This window comes from Actinia tenebrosa, unplaced genomic scaffold (assembly GCF_029948245.1).
Source record: "Actinia tenebrosa isolate PJP-AT-01 unplaced genomic scaffold, QUT_ActTen_1.0 PGA_scaffold3__52_contigs__length_22856419, whole genome shotgun sequence".
Lineage (NCBI taxonomy): Eukaryota > Metazoa > Cnidaria > Anthozoa > Actiniaria > Actiniidae > Actinia > Actinia tenebrosa.
Window position 1 is genome coordinate 17,029,743 of NW_028292580.1, and position 21,735 is coordinate 17,051,477.

The following is a 21,735-nucleotide window of genomic DNA, read 5'->3' on the forward strand; positions in this document are numbered from 1 at the left end:
ATCACAGCTCGAAAAACTCTATATTCATGTGTGACCAAGTTGATGTTGAACGGCAAAGATGATGAAACTCATTGCAGGTCTTTTCCAAGATAGGTCGCAGGAAAATAAGTGAAACTAAAACTAAAACTTGGACTAAACAAAAACACAACTAAACAGCACAAAATCTGGAGCAGAACTGATTTATTTTTCAAATTACGAATACTGTTGCGTGATCACTTACATCCGGCATTCCAAATATGGCTAGTACAAACGTAACGCAACAAACTCGAATAAATCTTCAACCAGTATGTTATCAACCAGTTTTCAACTTGGTTACACATGTCTAAAATTATAGAGCGTTTTCACGTGACGTCACAGCGGCCATTATGGGGTACCAAAACAATACATTTTCTATCCTCCGGGAATTGAACTCTATTTTTATGCAAATACTGTGCAACTGTTTCTGTTGTTTATGGCTGCCTTCTCACGTGAGTGAAAACGCTCTATACTAAAAGAGAGTTTTAGATTTACGTTCACGGCAAACGTGAAACGTCAGTTGACCAGTAAAAAATTCTTTTAAATTACTGAAAAAGAATCGCAAAAAAGTCCAAGTAGAAAAAAAAAAAAAAAAAGAGTATTTGCGCTTGGTGAGAAGGTTTGTAAAAGGTAAAGTAAAGTAAAGGAAAACTATGAAAACGTGGTCACGTTTGCCGTTTGCGGGGAGAAAAAAAAGTCAATCCAAAACTTCTCTAATAGCAGATAAACCTCTTCTAGCAACTGGAATATTCATTATTTATTTCATAACCAAACCACTTTAATGGAACGAATGCCGCTAAATGATTTTTTTAGTGGTGGCTTTCATTAGATGTCTTTCATCTTTAAAACCCTTGTATATTGTCGATATGCTTTTTAAAGCTAACTTTAAACAAGAAGGTATTTTGACAGTGCTCACACTTGTATGCTTTGATGTCTGTGGATACATTCATGTATCTTTAGATCACCCTGTTGAGAGTAAATGTCTTGTTACAACATGAGCAGTTGTATGGATTGAATCCTGTATGGATACATTCATTTTCCTTTAAAATATCTTGCCGTGTAAATACCTTGTTACATTGGAAACGATTTTATGGTTCGACGCCTGTATGGATACGCTTGTGTTTCTTTAAACGGTCCTTTCGTCTAAATGTCTTGTCACAACATGTGCACTTGTATTGTTTGACACCTGTATGGATACGTTCATGCATCTTGAGACTACCCTGTTGTGTAAATGTCTTGTCACAAATAGTGCACTTGTATGGTTTGACACCTGTATGGATACGTTCATGCATCTTTAGCTTATCCTGTCGTGTAAATGTCTTTTCACAAATAGCGCACTTGTATGGTTTGACACCCGTATGAATACTTTCATGTATCTTGAGACTACCCTGTCGTGTAAATGTCTTGTCACAAATAGTGCACTTGTATGGTTTGACACCTGTATGGATACTTTCATGCATCTTGAGACTACGCTGTCGTGTAAATGTCTTTTCACAAATGGCACACTTGTATGGTTTGATACCTGTATGGATACGTTCATGCATCTTGAGACTACCCTGTCGTGTAAATGTCTTTTCACAAATAGTGCACTTGTATGGTTTGACACCTGTATGGATACGTTCATGCATCTTTAGCTTATCCTGTCGTGTAAATGTCTTTTCACAAATAGCGCACTTGTATGGTTTGACACCCGTATGAATACTTTCATGTATCTTGAGACTACCCTGTTCCGTAAATCTCTTGTGACAGTGTGCACACTCGTATGGTTTGACACCTGTATGGATACGTTCATGTACCTTCAGATAAGACTGTTGTCTAAATGTCTTGTCACAAATAGTGCACTTGTATGGTTTGACACCTATATGGATACTTTCATGCATCTTGAGACTACGCTGTCGTGTAAATGTCTTTTCACAAATGGCACACTTGTATGGTTTGATACCTGTATGGATACGTTCATGCATCTTGAGACTACCCTGTCGTGTAAATGTCTTTTCACAAATAGTGCACTTGTATGGTTTGACACCTGTATGGATACGTTCATGTATCGTTAGATACGACTGTTTCGTAAATGTCTTGTCACAGCATGTGCACTTGTAAGGTTTGACGCCCATATGAATACGTTCATGTCTCGTTAAGTGGTTCTCCTGTCGTCTAAATGATTTGTCACAACATGTGCACTTGTATGGTTTGACATCTGTATGTATACGTTCATGTATTTTTAAATTATCCTTTCGTGCAAATGCCTTGCTACAGTTATCATTCTTGTATAGTCTGACACTCGTATGAATACGTTCGTGCTGCTCTAACTGACTATGTCGCGTAAATGCTGTGTTACATGTATGACATCTGTGTGTTTCTTGATTTAAATTTAATTCCTTGTGTTGATCATCGTGGTGTTTATCATCATAATTACTGCTTACAGTGCTCCTGATATCTTTTTGTTCTACACAAGAGGATGTTTCTCCATCGATATCCCTACCATCACTTGTACTCCCAAGACAATTCACGCCATGTCCATCGAATTCCGTTGATGAAACTGATGTACCGAAATCTGCGCATGTGGTTTGATCATTTTCTGCAGGTGGACAGTTCTGCATTTCAACGATATTCTCAATGGAACTTGAAGTGCACCCTTTTATGTGGTCTGTTTGTGCACCTTCACTGTGGACCCCTTGACGCTGTGACGAAACATTTTATTATGTTATTCAAAGGTTTCTGGAGATCACATCCAACATGATCACCTGCATGAGTTAGTGGTCTATTTTGCACAAACATTGTAGTTCTTTTTCCACAAGCTTAGCGCAATGTTACACTGCCATGTTCAGAATATAAGGACAATTGATCACCTTCAAGATAGGACAGGTGACAGAATGCATATGCTATATCAGCAATAGAGAGACCCTTTTACTTTGCTAACCCTATAGGCTTACTATGTCAGGTATATTTATTTATCCAACACAGTCAAACCAGTTTATGCGTTCCTATAAATGTTTGAAGTATTAGATCATTATTCGAAATTTTATTTCAAGATTCTTTGGAAACTAGCATTACAGCGCTTCTCAATCACACGCTTGTAATCGTACAATTTGGAGTTGTAACGAAGTAGGTTTTGGTGGACGTTAATTAAGGCGTTTTACAACATTCCATACACATGTGCCTTTCAAAGCTTTGTGTTTACCGGCAATGTCATGGAAACACTTTAGTCGACGTCCACTAAGGCCCCGTCCACACGTATCCGGAAATTTGTGTATTCGCACATTTTTTTTTTCCTTTTTTTTTTTTTGCGGATACGGGTTGCGTCCACACGTTTCCTGAAATTTTTCTATCCGTATCCGGAAATTTTCGAAAACGGCCTCAAGATTGGAATACGCTCCGAATACGGATACGTGTGGACGGTCGTATCCGCAAATTTTCGAATACGCTGACGTAAAAACGATTTTGCGCATGCTCAATAAGAAAAACTATCCGTCAAAGGGACTAGGCAGTCCAGTGTTCTCACCAGGCCGCGCCATTGCGGGATTCGCACATAAAAATCAGAAATGGCGCACAAATGTCAAATCTATGCGCCCCCAAGGGCGCATGAATTATCCAAAGAATACTTCCTGATAGTTTTAAAAGATTTAGAGTACTTTTGAAATAATAAAAGTCGTATTATATTGTCGATAAACAAGGTAAAAGTCCACATGAAACGCCACGAATCGAACATAGCCGCCATCGCCAAGACGTCTGGGATTAGTCTGTGTTAACTGCCCTTGTTTATTGATGGCCCAAGTATGGCTGCCCAGCGAAATTTTATTGTGTTTTCATTACTAATAAAACTGTCTTACATTGTTGTAGATTTGCAACAGAGTTACTGGCTAAAAACATTATTATTCGTCGTTTTAAGATTTTGGCCCATCCAGTTTTCTAAATGGCCCCTAAATTTCGGATTGGTTGGCCCTTTGACCCCCTGAAAGAAATTCCTGGTAACAACACCGAGGCACTAGCGTGCATCAGGGCGGATCAAGAAATTACCGGATACGTGTGGACAGTGAAAACGTTTCGAAAACGATTCGAATACGTTGCGTGGACGTGTGGACGGGGCCTAAATCCTTATTTTGTAGCGATAGAATTTTTTACGAAGAAAGACTGTAACTTCATAATCAAGGTAAGGACAAAAACATACAAATAGTTGGGGGGGGGGGGGGGGGGGGGGGAGAATGTCAAGATAAGGTGTAAGGTGATCCTAACTCGAGAAAAATCTCTCAGACTTGGTTGAAGGCATTGTCAACAGGACAAGGGTCCTGTATAAAGACAAGCCCAACATAAAAGAAAAAATTAATAATTAACTTTATTTATAGGGGATAACACTTGACATTACTTGACGACTGATAAACTTGTGGTCCGCTTTTAACGTCTCTAATTAATTAGGGATGGACTGACATTAAGGTGGTCATCTTAGCTGCCTGAAAGTCTAACCATTTTGCAGATGTAATTACTAACGCAGCACCTTCTCCTCTGTTATTATAAGACCCTGAGTGTTGGTCCAGCCAAGGCTTGCATCACAACCTCCCACACAACAGACACTCTTACCAACTGAGCTAACTGGGGATTGTCTCTCTGTTCAACATCTCAATTTGGAGGGATAATACTAATATACTAACTAATTTGTCCAGTACACTGCAGAACACCCCTTGATCCGCCCCTTATATTATGGTGTCTTTAACCATACAGTAATTCAGAAACATGTCTACACATATAATTAGACAACTGACCTCCATGTCTTCTCTTGAATCTGAGTGATCAGTCTCTTGATCATGACTGGTATCAATATACATTGACAAACACCCATTCACACAGTTGACATCATGATCAGTCTGTGTAGAAACATCTCTTGCACTGGTCCCATCCACAGGCTCACATTTTATAGGGATGATGTTGTTATTCTGGTGGAAATAATGAAACACTACGTTTACATTCAAGAACACAATCAATAAGACCTTTTGCAAAAGTTGGTCACGTGACCATACCCCCTTAAAAGAGAAGTTGTGTCAAAATGAACATCAGAAATGAAAAGAGATATAGCTTAGCTCATAATGTTACCTATAGGAGAAATATATTAAATATAAAATCGAATATTTTATAAGGATGTGCATGGGAAATTACAGTATACTGAATGGCAAGCTTTGCCATCCAGCACATTTTCCCATCCAAACTTTTACAAAATATTCGATTTTGTATATTTATGCCATTTCTCCTGTTTACAGGTTGTAACTTCTCACTTATATTGAGGTGCTCTTTCTATTTCTGGTGTTCATTTTGACACAACATTTTGAGCAACTGATGCAAAATGCCTATTCATTGGGCGACCTTTTGACTAGTAGACCATGATTGGTATCACTTGGGTTACCTGAGGCAAGCATTTTTACAATAACCTTTCAATATGCTGCACAGGAGAAATTTTAAAAGGTTATCATATTTATTATTGGGTAGCCCCATATGTATCCCCTTTCAACACTGGAGTTATAATAGTTCAACTCACTAGTTCGAGCTCTGCCACACCATATAAACTGAATTGGTTTGATGTGTTGTTCTCTCTTATGTTATGAGGGTTTTTTCCAAGCTTTCCAGTTTCCTCTCTCCATAAAAATCAACTTGTGAGTTGGGCGTGGTGTGAGTAGAATGTTAAATGTAGTAGTGTGTGTGTCTGAGTGAAAAAGTGTCACAAAGTACTGCAAAAGACTACATACAATTTTTCAGCAGAAGATTTGATCACTGCATTCTTTTAGACCTGGGAGCATAGCTTACAGCCAAACAGAAAATCAGTGAAGTCTTTTCATGATTCAAACCCTGATTTCTAGCTCACAAGCTTACCCCATATTCTCCTGCCCATCTGTGTTCTCCTGTGATCTTGTTATAAAAGAACAGAACCTGTCCTGACTTGCACTCATAACCATACCAATCTGGATCTAACTGATCTTGGGTTGACATCTTCTACATTAAACAGAAGTGTAAAAGCATCAATGAATGAAAATTAAATTCGAAGAATAATTACTATTCATACAAAAACCATCAATCAATTGAATGCAGGGATTAAACTAAAGAATAATGTATTTTTCTCTTTATTTACTGTTTTTTTGTGTGTGATTGATGGGGGAGGGGGCGCTTAATAAATTTCTTTCTCTAAAGAGGATAAATGCCTGTCATGAAAAATGTATTATATGTAACCGGCGGCAAGGCGCTCAGCTATGAATCAGATTGCAAGTGGTTTTGACAAAAGAATTTATTGAAAAATTCACACAACTTTACAATACATGAAAAAAAAAACGGGAACGAGATTACAGGATATCTCTAATGAAAACAAGAAAAATATTTACAATGAGATAAAATAAATTTGTAGCTTATCTAAATAGCTAAAAAGTTATGAATAAAATACAGTTTTGCTGGATATAAATAGAAACGGAAATACGTAAATTACGTCACAGGTAATTTGAATATTGCATACTGATTAGCAGTGTTTACAATACGCGAGTGAAAATTACTAGGTTGCAAAGTTTAATGTACAAGTCGGTAAACCGTTTAAAATGAACTAAACCAATGGAAAAAGCAATAGGAAAAATTGACTAGAGGTTAACTATGGCTTTAGGTAAGTATTTTAACCTTTGTTTATGACAAACTAAGAATTACACGGTTTACTGAACACGCGGTCGCGACAATGACCTTGAGTGTAGAGTTTAAGTAGCGAACAAATTAAAGGTTGGAAAGAAAAGGTCTTTTATCCCGCAGTTAAGGCTATTTATCGTAGTAAAAAGGTTAAACAAGCGAGTAAGGCGGTAGCGATCTTATAGTAAACGTCTTAAAGAGTTTAAAAGACAAGATACACTCAGCGTGATTACTAAATTACTACTGCGTGAATAACTTTGTACTAAATTACGCGCTAATGCGACTAGAATTACTACAACATGAAACGAATGCTTAACAAATATATAAATAATCTAAGCTATAAAATATAATGGCTAGTTAACGATATGAACATAGATTTGTCCTAAATCTATCCTAGGTATAAGTGTAAAAGGCTTCAAAGATTCATACCTTTACATCGTAGAGAATTCCTTGTCTTGATATGTGCAACGTCTTCAAGAACTTTTACTACACTGATTTAAGCTTAGTTTGGGCCTACTTTTATGGGAAAACCTGCATTCTTAAGACCTTACACATCCTACGCAATGTTGCACGCCCTAGGCGCAAACAGGATGTCCCAAACACGAACTTACGTAAACAAGCGCCAAACCTAGGCATGACTCACTGTAATGTAATTACGTACGGAAATTATTTCTTGCTTACGCATTTTCCACGCAAACAGTTAACTAAAGAATTACATTCCTATGTGTACACGAGGCATTCCTAATTAAAAATATAGATTTATGACTAAATAATTACTGTCCGAAATAGTGTCTTTTGACTCTGTCACACTTGCCCCTCCTTTTTGTTTGCTTCGTCCTCGAGCAAATTCAGGAACAATGATACGCAGGTGGACTCGTCAGTGCTGAAGTGCGGATCTTGGAAGATTATAGAGGTTGCTGTGTTGGCCTGCCGTTGTCCTTGTGGAACGTCGGAGTACAGGTGCAGCCAGTTCTTCCTCAGACGCATCATCACTATCATCATCATCATCAGGTTCAGCTGGTTCTGTCATTGGTTGAAAGGCGATTGTCATTCCTCCAATGTCATCTTCTTCATCTGATGATTCTGGCGATGCAGTACATGTTTGTCTAGACCTGTCAGCTTGCTTGTGTCGTCCTCGTATCTCCAGCATTGGTCTTGGACACACTTGCATTTCTCCTTGACTAACAACTTTATCTCCTCCATGTCCATCAGCTCTTTCAACGACATATGTATTGTTGTCTCTTTGTTCGACGATTTTGTACACTTGGTTGTCCCATTTATCTTGAATCTTGTTTCTTCCTCTGACTTTACGGTTGCGAAGGAGTACTCGCTCTCCAACTTGTAGTGGTTCGGCCAGTGCTCTGCTCTTCTGGTCATGGATCTTCTTTCTGATGGTAGCAGCTTCCTTCAAGTTTTGTGTCACAGTGGTATAAGCTTCTCGTAGACGAGTCTGGTGCTTGGTAATCCATTGCTGGTTGTCTACTGTCACTTGTCTGTCATCATCAGGAAGTAGAATGTCCAGAGGTAGCTTTGCATCTCTACCAAACATCAGGTAGAAGGGTGAGTATCTAGTCGTTGCATGTGGCGTAGCATTATAGGCGTAACATAACTCTTTCAGGTGTTCAGGCCACCTTCTTTTCTTTTCTGCTGGTAGAGTTCTTAGAAGCTCATGTAGTGTACGGTTGAATCTTTCGCACTGCCCATTTCCTTGAGGATGATAGGGGGTTGTCCTTGACTTCTTAATTCCATACACTGCACACAACTCCTTGACTAGTTCTGCCTCAAATGACTTGCCTTGGTCAGAGTGTAGTCTTTGGGGGATTCCATACACAAGGAACCATTCTTTAATCAGGGTCTTGACTACGGTTGTCGCTTTCTGATCACGGGTAGGTACAGCAATTGTAAACTTTGTGAACACATCTGTTAACACGAGGACATTTTCTCTTCCATCTGTTGCAGGCTCAAGCAAGGTAAAATCCATCGCTAGCACTTCCAATGGCCTAGTAGCTAGTAGGCTGCCCATCGGCGTCTTGACTGGAAGGTAGGATCCTTTGGCAATGACACATCTTTCACAATTTGAGATCCATTGCTTCACATCTCCTTGCATACCGGGCCACCAACATCTTTTCCTCAAGAGCTGTTCTGTCCTGTCTTGTCCTTGATGTCCACATTGATCGTGCGCACCCTTCAGTACTTGTGATTTCATTGATGTGGGGAGTAGCAGTAACCGAAGCTCACTTCCCTGTCCGACTCCTGTACGGCGGTAGAGAACTCCATGGCTTTCCTCAATCCTGTTCCAGTGACTAAGCAACTTCCTTGTATCCCTTGTCTCTTGTTGGCTTTGCCTTTTACTTGGCCGACGTCCAAGGTTTCGGTAGTGGAGGAGACGACTGATACATGGGTCCTCCTGCTGTAGTCGTTGGATCTCTGTGAGAGGTGTGGTTGGGAATGAGGTTGCTTGCTCCTCCAGTGCACTTGTCTCTGTGTTGCTTATGAACGCTGCTGATACCATCAAATGTTGACGTACCTCTTCTGGTAGGTCTGTAGTATTGGTAGAGTAGGCTAGGGTACTTCTTACTTCAACTGTGGTTGGTTCTTCATCTCGGTTGATGCGACTTGGAGCATCTGCATTCTGGTTGTGACGTCCAGGGCGATACTTGATGGTGAAGTTGAAGTTTGCTAACTCTGCAGCCCACCTCTGCTCCACAGCTTTCAGCTTACTCTTTGACTGTAGGTATGTCAGCGGGTTGTTGTCTGTGTAGACGACAAACTTCGATCCCAGCAGGTACTCCCTGAACTTCTCACATACAGCCCACTTCAAGGCTAGTAGTTCCAGCTTCCTCGATGAGTAGTTCTCCATGTTTCGCTCTCCACCTCTCAGGCCTCGGCTGGCATAAGCGATCACTTTGACTCTTCCGTCCTGTTCTTGGGACAGCACGGCTCCCAATCCTTCGTTGGACGCATCCGTCTCTAGGATGAAGGGCTTGGTGTAGTCCGGGTAGGCCAGCGCTGGTGCTGAGGTTAGTAGATTCTTTAACTTGTTGAAGCTCTTTTGGCACTCTTCTGTCCACAGTACGCCAATCTGCTTCCGGGTGGTCATGTTACTTCCTCCGCTCCCGAGCTCAGCAACTAACTTGTGCAGCGGACCTGCCACTTGAGCGAACTTGGGGACAAATCTTCTGTAGTAAGACGCGAAACCAAGGAATGATCGCACATCGCGCACTGTCTGGGGAACTGGCCACTCGTTAACTGCCTTTGTCTTTTCAGGGTCTGTCTCGACACCGTCAGCAGAGACCACGTGCCCCAGGTAGGACACCCGATCTCTGAAGAGTTGACACTTGGCTGGTTCAACCTTTAATCCATGATGCTTCAGCTTACTGAATACCGTTTCCAACCGCTCAAGATGTTCTTCAATGGTGGATGAGAAGACTATGATGTCGTCCAGATAGACCATCAGGGTGCGAAGTATGTCCTCTCGGAAGACTCCTTGCATCAACCTTTGGAAGGTCGCTGGGGCATTCTGTAGTCCAAACGGCATCCGAGTGTACTGAAACAAACCCATGGGCGTTGTGAACGCAGTCTTGTGCTGATCATCAGGATGGACTTCAACTTGATTGTAGGCTGATGCCAGATCTATGGTGGAAAAGTACTTTGCGCCACGCAGTGCCTCCAGTGATTCCTCTATCCTTGGTAGGGGGTACTGATCACGCTTGGTTTTCTGGTTCAGCTTCCGGTAGTCGACGCACATCCTCAAGGCTCCAGACTTCTTTCGTACAAGCACTATTGGGGAGGCATAGTTACTCTCACTTGAACATATCACTCCTTTTTCTAGCAAGTCTTGTAGATGCTGTTGCACCTCCTGGTATTGGTTTGGAGGAATCCTTCTGTAACGCTCTGTGACAGGCACATCATCGTCTGTGTAGATGCGATGATATGTTGTCTTTGTACAGCCAAGGTCCTCCTTACATGAAGCGAACACCTCTTCATTTCTTTCGAACATCTGGAGAGCTTTCTCCCTCTGAAGTTCCGTCCCGGGGAAATGTTCCAGGGTAATCCCGTGAGGGGGTGTCTGTATCCTTTGCCAACGTACTTTGCCCACAGCTTCCCGTTGGGGTGGCATCTGAGGGTCAGCACTAAGGTTACAGCACACTGTCACCATGTTATTCTCGTGTAGGAACTCCAACTGCTCTCCTCTCTTGACCATCTCTCCCTCTCGCACAATTCCAATCCGCGTCCTCGGCTTTAGCCATATGTCCTTTGCCGTCTGGTTGGCAACTCTGACATAGTAACACGTCTTGGTAGTATCCACGAGAGTACTGGCCACGGTGAGGTTTCCTTCTACTGGTACACCAAGGGGTTCGATCACAGCATCAGTGCCCCATGATGGGCCTGTGACCAAGATATCAGATTCTGTGAAAGCAGGGACCCAGACTTTGTCTGAGCCGGCTACTTTCACGAACCCAGTTTTACGTTTACTCTTCTTCTCTTCATCTTGCAGGATCTGTTGGTATTGGGGCACCTGCCCAAGAACGTTGGTTCCCAGTAGGCCAGGTACCCTCCTCTGCATTACTGTAGTGGCTGCTGTGTCCTTCGTGATGAAGATGCCGCACCCAGGGACCACCACTCCTCCGATCTCTACTGTAGCGACGATATATCCAATGTAAGGGATGTCCAAACCGTTAGCTCCTCGCAGCTGCAGTAATCTTGTTTCAGGGTGTAGGTCTCCTAGGGTTGGCTGTAGCTTTTCCCTGTAGAACGACTCGGTGATGAGGGTAACCATGGAGCCCGTATCCACTAAGCTTTTCACAGGTACTCCGCCAATCCTCGCCACCACTGTGGGACTTGTCCCGACAAACTTTTCGTTCTGAAAAAGAGAATTAGAGCCACTACAGTTCCTCTCCACGGCGTGGCTCACTGCCGTGGAGAGCTGGAGTTTGACTCCTTCTGTGGTGCTGCTGGTGCCTTGTCTTTCAGGGGCTTTGGGCAGTTCGGCCGAAGATGTCCAAGCTCGTGGCAGTTGTAACATCTCCTCGGACCACGTGGGGGACTTCGTGGTGGTGATGGGCTTGCTAACTTCATGGTAAGTTGGGTTAGCAGCTTGTGCTGCTCATCCAGCAATTTTTGTTGCTGCATGAGCCTCTCCACCAGGGCCTTCTGTCCTGCTGCAAGCTCTTGGATGGCATTTACTTGGTTGCTCTCCACCAACACCTCCTTGGCCGCTGCATGGCGATGTGCTCCTCTATCTGTGTCTTCCGAGCTACGATAGGCCTCTTGCCTCACCTCGTTGAAGGTCTTCTCGGGATGTTCTCTGATATAGCGCTTGAGATCCCTGCGCAACAGGTTGTCACGCAAGTTCTCAACGAATGTGTCTCTGAGGTTCTGGTCCTTGTTTTCCAGGGCTCCTACGTGTACTCTGGTTATGTGCTCCGCCATTGACATCAGGGCATGGGCAAAGTCCTGGATGGGCTCTCTGTCACCTTGTTTTCTGGCGAAAAACCTCTGGAGAAGCTGGGTCTTGGTGAGCTTCTCCCCGAAGACGTCTCTTAGAATCCTGAAGAAGCCATCCGGGTCTGTCCAGTCATCCACAGGCCTTAGTCGAACTTCATCTCGAGCCGCACCTTCTAAGCTATGGTACAGGAAATCCACCGCCTCTTGATCAGTTAACTTCTGGGCAGCCACAGACCTCTGTGCATCCGCTATCCAGTCTTCAAGCACCTTGTCGTCTCTGCCACCAGCATACTTTCTCAGCTTCTTCTCCCTTGGCACTGTCACTTGTACCACTGGTGCAGGAACAGGTTGGGCAGGGGGTCCTCCTTCAGCCTGCATGCCATCCAGCTGTGCCTTGAGTGCAGCCAATTGCTCTGTGAGTGCAGCCACAGCTTCTTCCGCCATGATTTCAATCTCGTTCCCGTTGGTAAATAATCAGTAACTACTAATGTCAACTTTCTTGCAATCCCACTTCTGACACCAAAAATGTAACCGGCGGCAAGGCGCTCAGCTATGAATCAGATTGCAAGTGGTTTTGACAAAAGAATTTATTGAAAAATTCACACAACTTTACAATACATGAAAAAAAAACGGGAACGAGATTACAGGATATCTCTAATGAAAACAAGAAAAATATTTACAATGAGATAAAATAAATTTGTAGCTTATCTAAATAGCTAAAAAGTTATGAATAAAATACAGTTTTGCTGGATATAAATAGAAACGGAAATACGTAAATTACGTCACAGGTAATTTGAATATTGCATACTGATTAGCAGTGTTTACAATACGCGAGTGAAAATTACTAGGTTGCAAAGTTTAATGTACAAGTCGGTAAACCGTTTAAAATGAACTAAACCAATGGAAAAAGCAATAGGAAAAATTGACTAGAGGTTAACTATGGCTTTAGGTAAGTATTTTAACCTTTGTTTATGACAAACTAAGAATTACACGGTTTACTGAACACGCGGTCGCGACAATGACCTTGAGTGTAGAGTTTAAGTAGCGAACAAATTAAAGGTTGGAAAGAAAAGGTCTTTTATCCCGCAGTTAAGGCTATTTATCGTAGTAAAAAGGTTAAACAAGCGAGTAAGGCGGTAGCGATCCTATAGTAAACGTCTTAAAGAGTTTAAAAGACAAGATACACTCAGCGTGATTACTAAATTACTACTGCGTGAATAACTTTGTACTAAATTACGCGCTAATGCGACTAGAATTACTACAACATGAAACGAATGCTTAACAAATATATAAATAATCTAAGCTATAAAATATAATGGCTAGTTAACGATATGAACATAGATTTGTCCTAAATCTATCCTAGGTATAAGTGTAAAAGGCTTCAAAGATTCATACCTTTACATCGTAGAGAATTCCTTGTCTTGATATGTGCAACGTCTTCAAGAACTTTTACTACACTGATTTAAGCTTAGTTTGGGCCTACTTTTATGGGAAAACCTGCATTCTTAAGACCTTACACATCCTACGCAATGTTGCACGCCCTAGGCGCAAACAGGATGTCCCAAACACGAACTTACGTAAACAAGCGCCAAACCTAGGCATGACTCACTGTAATGTAATTACGTACGGAAATTATTTCTTGCTTACGCATTTTCCACGCAAACAGTTAACTAAAGAATTACATTCCTATGTGTACACGAGGCATTCCTAATTAAAAATATAGATTTATGACTAAATAATTACTGTCCGAAATAGTGTCTTTTGACTCTGTCACATATAAAAATTTAATCCCTACTTTCCAAGCATCGCTGGTGTTTTCTCTTACACTTTGTTAATGAATAAGTTGTCAAAATTATTTTGCAGTTATATCAGGGGACTAAAAATGGTTTCTTTGTGTTGGAAGGGGTGGAAACGTTCAGTGTATAGACCATAGAGCAGTTTTCACTGACTGTGAAAAGCTCAGTGTCATATGCATGCCGTATTACTAATTTTGTTATCGAAAATGGCTAAGTTTCAGAGAAATTTCACAGTAATGCTCTGCTTCATGGATACCCTATCTGTTTGTAAAGTGGGCCCTAGTACTAGGGAAGACGCCTGGGGGGGGGGGGGGGGGGGATTATCCCATATATGGACTATACGGGGATGATCCGCTAAACAAGGTATGGTTTTTCAAGCTTCTTGTCATAAACAGGGTATGCAATTTCACTCAAGTTCCAAGTTCTTCCTGAGTTTCTTGTCATATTCAGGGATTCTGCTTTAAAATTGACCGAAACTGGTTATTATGGTTGTAAAAAAACGATACACGAGATGACATGACAGTTGAAACAGGAACTCAGTGCAATAAATTCTATTTTTTGTCATAAACAGGGTCTACAAATTTGAGTTTTTTTTATCATAAACAGGGAACCCCTTTCAGAATCCCAGCAGAACACCCCTACTCAAATGTAATATAATATTAGGAAGTATATATGGTAGGGGAGGGGACCCTAAGGAGAAGGATTTTTGAAATAATTGATATGTACCTAATGAGATTGATGTCTTGTTAGCCTGTCTATTTCACCAAGAAGCTGTTCACCTTCTGACAGTGCAGCTAGTAATTCCTCTAGAAATTAGAACAATAATTGAAATAAACAATCATTTTGTCTAAGTGTGGTTCATTCAACTATTTATCTACCAAGTCCAAGAACCCTATTATTATCTTTCCATTTGCCATATATACATATACCCAACCATCCATCTATTTGATCATCACCAATCCCTTCGTCTATGTCTGCCATGCATCTATCCTTCTGCCCATCCATCCATCCACCCACCCACCCATTCCTCCATCCATACCCATCCACCCACCCACCCATTCCTCCATCCATACCCACCCACCTATCCATCCATCCATCTATCTATCCATCCATCCATCCATTCTGGCGGAGTACCCTCCCCCCTCCCCCCTTCCCCGGAGGGCAAACGAGTGCTAGCTAGTAACGTGCAAGCTAGGCTCAAAAGATAGCTCAGTTTTACAAGGAAAAATGTAGGTATGGTAACTCTAGAGCCTGGGGCAATTTTACTATGGGAATGTAAACAAGCAAAACGGCAAATCAAAAGAAATTTAATTAGCAGTAATTTCAACTTGAAAATCTATTTTACATGTAAATATTGCAATTCAACAGACAGTCACTTGCTTGGTTATGGTAATCATTAATTTATTTTTGAAACAAGAGATTTGATGACCGAAAGTCGTCCCAGGAAGGCGAGTTTACCATAGCTAAGAACTTTATGAGGGACAAGTTAACCTGGGCAAAAGGCTTTCCCTATCAAACAGATAGGGTTTTCTTATAGTACACTCCATAAAAGGTAGTGTGCATTGTTTTGGTACTGGTTTTGAAAAACCTGTTAAACCGGTCCCTTGTGTAAATGTATCATCAAATGAAGTTAGTCTCGTTTTTAGGCCCGTGCTGTTTTTTAGGCGTGGGAACAGCTATTTCTTATTGGTTAATAACTTGAACTACGCGATTTCTTCCAATGATGTGGCGCGACATATTGTCTGTTGCGCATACTTTTACTAATATGGAATTTACTCACTTTTAAAACACTCCCTTTCAATTTCTCAACTTTATTACTTCGTTGGCACATTCAGATTCCCTTTTTAATGAGAACGACCACTAGGTCTCAATCCCGTTACTGATATAATAAGTATGACTATATAAACAGATAGATTAAAATGGCACTGAGAGCAGAGTGTAATATGAACAAACCAGGAAAGTCTTAAGAGAAGATGTCTGTAAAAACCAGACAATCGTGGCAAAGCTCAAAAAATAGATTTTGCTCATATTTTAACTATAGATAGACCATAACATGAAACAAATCATGAGGTATTTTGTTTGAAAAAAAATTGCATTTTTTACGAGAAAATCGCGAAAAATGAAATTTCGTCAAATCGCTGCTTTGAGACGGTCAGATTTTAAGTCAACTTTGGTGGCCTCGTGTGGCAAACTTAAATACTCTTATGACTTCAAACCTTCTTAAAATTGTTAATTGACATCTTAAGTTTAGTCCAAAGGCTTTATAAAAATTTCTAGCTACTTTTTGATATTATTTTAAATTTATTTTAAAGTTATACTTTACGCCTTATGAAAAATAGTGGAGAAACAAAAAAATATTTTACTATGTGCTACCCAAAATTATTCAATAATATTTCGTATACTTAAAGTCAAGATATTAAATATATGACTATGAAAAAAACAGCTTGGGTAAATGTGATGGAGCGAAGTCATGGAGCTTCGAACTTTCGCAAAATCGTGCTTCGGTCTAAGGTCTACGGTCGCCTAAGATCTGTCAAATCGTCAAGTCGCAACTAACAATTTGCATCAACAATCACGGGTTTTTTTCTTTTGCCGGCAAACTGTCTTTAAATCAAAACAACAAAAACAAAAACATATTTTGCCATTAAATTTCGTAGATTTCAACAACTTGTAGCTATAAATCTTGTAATTTATATAGTTCATATTTAGCCTGCCAGCGCTGGATAATTTATGCACAGGACTTCGATTAAATTGTAAACACTTTTTAAATTGCGGTTTTCCTTGTATTTGCTGTCTTATTAAAAATATATTAGTTTGATTTCTTTAGGGAATATGTGGACGATAAATTCGCCAATTTTCTAAAAAAATATATATAAGCTTCGAAAGAACCAAACCCGACATTTGTTGATCGACACTAAGATAAGGATGGCGGGGACTAATTAACATTGACATGTTATGTGTGTTTTCCGACTACCCGACTAAAAGTTAGAGCAAAATCAAAATATTTTTAGATGGTTACGTTGTTTGGGCTTTTAACAAGTTCAACTCGGTGTAAAAATGGAGATACATTGTTTTTTTAAAGCTGTTGCTGGAGGGAACTGTGGTCCTGATGCAAGAGATCGTCACAAATATTGTAAAGTGATTCCTTTCGTTGCATGTAAAAAGGAGATTTCTAGTCATGAGAATCTATTTCAATTTTCTGGACACGAGAATGAAGTAGATCTGATTTTAAGTAGAGCTGGATTATTTACACGTCCCAAAGATATCGAAACCTGGACGATTTGTGCACTTCATCGCGGAAAACTAGGGCTGGGTTGGACAAGGAAGTTTATTACAAGGTGTAGAGTACCCGTGCAAATCTCTAATCATGGAAAAGGCAAAAGAAAGTGGCCTAAGGGTGAAAGGGGAATCGGTAAAAGAGATGCGCAATTTATCTTAAAGAAGACTGGCGTTTTTGTTCAACCTGGCTCAGGTAACATATTTTTGTCGATTCTATTTAATCAAGAGAATATGAACTAAGAGAAGGAATCCTACCTATATAGCCTTGTAACCATCATGTGCACAGTTTGATGCTATTTTTAGCTTGGAAATATTTTGAGCGAAGAACCTGATTGGTTGATTTCTTGAGGGTAGGCGGCTTCCAGTCTTGCAGTAATCAAAAGCCTGTGTTTTTGTTGTGAACGTAGCGAAATATGGCGCTTTTCGTGTCCTAAAACGAGGCATTAAAGGGAAGCATGATTATCGCGCGGGCATGGTAACGAGTTAAAAATAGCATCAATGATTCTAAAAATAGCGTCAAAGTGTGCACATGATGGTGCACGGGGATTCCTTCTCTTAGTTCATTTTCTCTTGATTTAATAAATTGATTCAGTCGCTCAGTCTAGTACTGGTTTTTGTCAGGTGTCTGCGTCAACTGTAGAAAACTGCTAAGGGAAATGGAAAAAGAAGAGGACGATAATCATGAAACTGAAGTCACCATTGAAATGAGTAATCTGAAACTGGTATGGATTGTATATTGATGTAATCGGCTGATAAATGCGATAATCAATCTAAGGCATTCATTTAGTCCCTCAGCCCCTCCCTCCCTGCGCCGTCGATTAGTATATGATGGCGATACAAACACAGGCATCCCAACCATTCGCCTGAGGTTATTGTTTCTCAATTCAATTAAAACTCTGAAACGGCATAGTTTTATTCACACATACAATTGTTTGTTTGTTTGTTTGTAAAAAAAGATTTAGAGAAGAAGGGATAATCAGAATGCCTATGCCAAAAAAATAATGAGCAGTAGAACTGATAATTTTGGTTGTTTCTATCTTTAGGAAGAAAACAAAGACGAAGAGGTGTCTTTAGGACCAGTATTTGCAAGTCCAGCACTCTCTCAAATAGATGATAATGAATGCTTTAGTCCAGATACTCCAAAAAGCCTTTACAAGCCAAGCCAAGAGTCACTTTTGTTTACTCCTGTTGCAGAAGAATCTCCGCGAGCAAAATTAAATGAATATCTTAGTTCCAGAGACATAAGTCCCGTCCGAAATACTCTGACGATTCCATGGGATAATGCGTCGGAGCGTACTAAAAGATTGCATCTACGAAAGGCGCAACAAGTGGTTCATACGTGTCTCGAGGAAATTGCCCCAGGAGAATCAGCCCAGCTGTTTAATCACTTAGATAAAAAAAAGTTTGAAGGTTCTAACATTGATTGCTCATTAATGGAGGCCCTATCTGAATGTTATAATAACGCAGAACACTGGAGTTCTCGTCGCCAGATACTATCTATAATGGCTGATAAGGTTGGCTTTAAAGATTTGCTTAGGTGGATACCAATTCAACCTTAACTAAATATCGCTATGACATTGCTAGGCATCACATATTATTGCATGGCCGAGGCACAGCACTGCCACCTGTGAATAACACTAGGATGTGTGTGAAAGAAGAGAAACTCGATCACTTTCTTTCATTTATAACGAGCACTCACATAGTGCAAGATTTGCCTTTTGGAGAAAAGACACTTAGGCTTTCTTGTGATGCAGAAATAAGGATCCCCAATGTTGTTCGAACATTGATACCAGAGCAGATAATCCGAAAGTATCAAGGCTACTGTAGTGAAATAGGATTTGAGCCAATGAGCCGCAGCACCTTGTGGAGAGTCCTTAACGTGTGCTCGGCATCCACCCGCAAGTCTCTGCAAGGTTTAGACTATTTTTCTGCAGTTGGAGCAGATGCTTTTGACGACCTACAAAATGTGATCGATAAACTTGGAGATGAATGTGGAAAGGGCCTTACTTGGACCAAAGATTTAAGTGACAGATTTAAACTTGCCAAACGATACCTTAAATGTGATTACAAGGTAAAGCAAATTTGAAATAACTATACGAAAAAACCTTAAAGCAACAGAAGACGCCTTTTCCGAGACTAGAGTAAAATCAACTTACATCATGTGTACGCGAGAAAATTCAACATACAGACGGGACGATGACTACGCCTTTTGTATAGTGTTATTTGTTTTATTCTTAATTATTTGGTTTTTCTTTCTTCATAGGTCCACGTTTCAAAAAGTTCAATGGTCGCCGATCATTGTAGAACTTTTGCACTCAGTGACCCAGATGATGACGATTTTACTGGTGATTGTGATCATGAGCACAATATGCAGTGTGACAGATGCCATCTTCTAACTGCTGCTATGGATGAACTACAGGTAGTTCTTGCAAAAGCCGAGTGTTCTAAGGAAGAAAGAGAAGAAATGGAGTATATAGTGTCAACGTCAGTACATAGTATCAGTGCTTGGAAAGCTCATCTCCTTAGAAACGTGAACCAAGATTCCGCGAGACAAGAAATTCTTGAGACCTTAGATCAACACTCTGTTCTGCTAGTATCAGATTGGGCAATGAAATTCTTGCCAAGGAAGTACCGAGAAAATCAAAGAGACTGGTTCGGTAAGAGGGGAATCTCTTGGCACCTTACCGTGGCTATTCGAAAGAGTGCTGATGGTGAAATGCAAATGCTGACATTTGTTCATCCATTCCAATCTTGCAATCAGGAAAGCTCTGCAATTTTGGCTATTTTCGATGACATACTTAAAGAGCTGAAAAACGTCAAACCAGTTGTGAAAAGCGTGTATTTAAAAGAAGACAATGCTGGATGTTATCATTCAGCATCAACTCTGCTTCTTATTCACCAAGTAGCTATGAAGCATAATATCTCTCTTAGACGCATCGATTTCTCAGATCCACAAGGTGGAAAAGGAAGTTGCGATCGTAAGGCGGCATTGATCAAGAATCATATGAAAATGTATTTAAATGCAGGCAACGATATCGAAACCGCTGAACAAATGAAGAGCGCAATAGAATCTTGTGGTGGCATAAGTGGTGTAGTAGTAGCGCTTTGTGGCCCGCAACCCTCTGTAAACTTAAAAGTGAAATGGGAAGGCGTGAGTCTCATTAGCAATATTGAATACGACACTGAAGGAATCAAAGTTTGGAGGGCGTACGGAGTTGGACCTGGGAAATTCTTGCAATGGAGTAGTTTCGACTTACCCAAAAACTTGCCTGAGCTGAACAAAATCTCAGTAAACGAAAGCCCAACAGGCGCATTCGTTGCAATCAAGGCAAGAAAGAATTCCCTTTTAAGAACAAAGATAACCAAAAAAGCCGATGGAGGGAAAGGTGATGACAAAGATGTCGAAGCTGCTTCTGAAGGTGATGATGATGAAAAAGAAAAAGATGATAACGAAATGTTGTATTCCTGTCCTGAGGAGGGGTGCATACGGTCATTTCAGAGATACCATCCTCTGGAAAACCATCTCGATCTAGAACGACACAAATACGTGATAGAGCATGAAACACTGTACGATAAGGCGATGAACCTATACGCAAACAAATTGGAACATGGAGCTAGTACTATTTCTGAATCCGGTAAAGAAATGAACCAACCACTGGATAATGCAAAAGCACTACCGATGGGCTGGGCACTTAAGACGACAGCTAAAAAAAAGAGGTTCACCGACAGCCAAAGAAATTACCTGATCAAAGTTTTTCAAACAGGAGAACGGACAGGTCAAAAAGCCAACCCGTCAACCGTTTCAAAGGCGATGAGGACAGCTAGAAACAAGGACGATGCTCGTTTGTTTGGGAAGAACGAGTTTTTGACACCACAACAGATATCTAGTTTTTTCTCGCGCGTAGCGGCAAAGAAAAAAGTCGACATCCATGATGGGGATGATGATTCAGAATTAGAACGACACCAACTAGACGTGGAAAATGAGCTACAAGAATTAAGAAAGAAAGTAATGTACGAGGTAGCTGTTCAACATCCAATTATGTTTCAAGCATACGACATTTGCAAAATGGCATCTCAGTCAAAACTATCAAACTTTTCCATTACAATGTTACAAGATATGTGTACCTCGTTGGAACTGGACATATCTTCTATTAAAATAAAGCGAAAGAAGCCATATGTTGATCTTCTCGAGAAATTGGTCGCCACCTGTAGTTGTTCAACGTCTAATATTTAAAGTTGTCAACTGATAGCACGTCCGTTTTCAGGTATGTAAGGAAGTGACGTTATTAGAAAAAAAAAGAATACAGGTTCTGGTTATTCGCAATTATTACAAGATCGAAGCTACCTACCATAAAGTAGAATCCGCATGATCACTCCAATAAAAGTAATCTGAATCCAATGCTAAAATATATAAGGGAAATGTAGTCCCTATGTTTGTAGCATTTTACCTGAGAGGGTAGTCAAATCCCTCACCCGCGTGCACGCCCTATACCTTCTCGTTCTCGGGGTGTACATTATAGGGGCCTTGTAGGAACGCAAATGCAATTACATG

The 21,735-nt window shown here is 40.6% G+C and overlaps 2 protein-coding genes across 2 annotated transcripts; one reads left to right on the plus strand and one right to left on the minus strand.

Moving 5' to 3' along the window:
- Positions 1-757: 757 nt before the first annotated feature.
- LOC116290004 (uncharacterized) lies at positions 758-14,713 on the minus strand. Its single transcript, XM_089036127.1, has 4 exons — positions 14,631-14,713; positions 5,872-5,991; positions 4,773-4,943; positions 758-2,696 (listed from the first exon to the last, which is right to left on the minus strand). The coding sequence occupies exons 2-4, from the start codon at positions 5,986-5,988 to the stop codon at positions 1,104-1,106; spliced, it is 1,881 nt and encodes a 626-aa protein (XP_088892253.1). The 5' UTR covers positions 5,989-5,991; positions 14,631-14,713; the 3' UTR covers positions 758-1,103.
- A 2,248-nt stretch (positions 14,714-16,961) lies between these two features.
- Positions 16,962-18,742, plus strand: LOC148908767 (uncharacterized). Its single transcript, XM_089035965.1, has 3 exons — positions 16,962-17,376; positions 17,805-17,905; positions 18,227-18,742. Exons 1-3 carry the CDS (start codon positions 16,962-16,964, stop codon positions 18,740-18,742), a joined length of 1,032 nt encoding a protein of 343 aa, XP_088892091.1.
- The last annotated feature ends 2,993 nt before the right edge of the window (positions 18,743-21,735 follow it).

Bases quoted from the DNA above. Each gene is read 5' to 3' on its own strand.
- LOC148908767 (XM_089035965.1), top strand. From the start codon at position 16,962: ATGGAGATACATTGTTTTTTTAAAGCTGTTGCTGGAGGGAACTGTGGT. The intron at 17,377-17,804 runs GTAACATATTTT...GGTTTTTGTCAG, and splicing joins TTTTGTTCAACCTGGCTCAG to GTGTCTGCGTCAACTGTAGA. The intron at 17,906-18,226 runs GTATGGATTGTA...TTCTATCTTTAG, and splicing joins AAATGAGTAATCTGAAACTG to GAAGAAAACAAAGACGAAGA.
- LOC116290004 (XM_089036127.1), bottom strand. From the start codon at position 5,988: ATGTCAACCCAAGATCAGTTAGATCCAGATTGGTATGGTTATGAGTGC. The intron at 4,944-5,871 runs GTAAGCTTGTGA...TATTTCCACCAG, and splicing joins GATGGGCAGGAGAATATGGG to AATAACAACATCATCCCTAT. The intron at 2,697-4,772 runs GTCAGTTGTCTA...GTTTCGTCACAG, and splicing joins ATTCAAGAGAAGACATGGAG to CGTCAAGGGGTCCACAGTGA.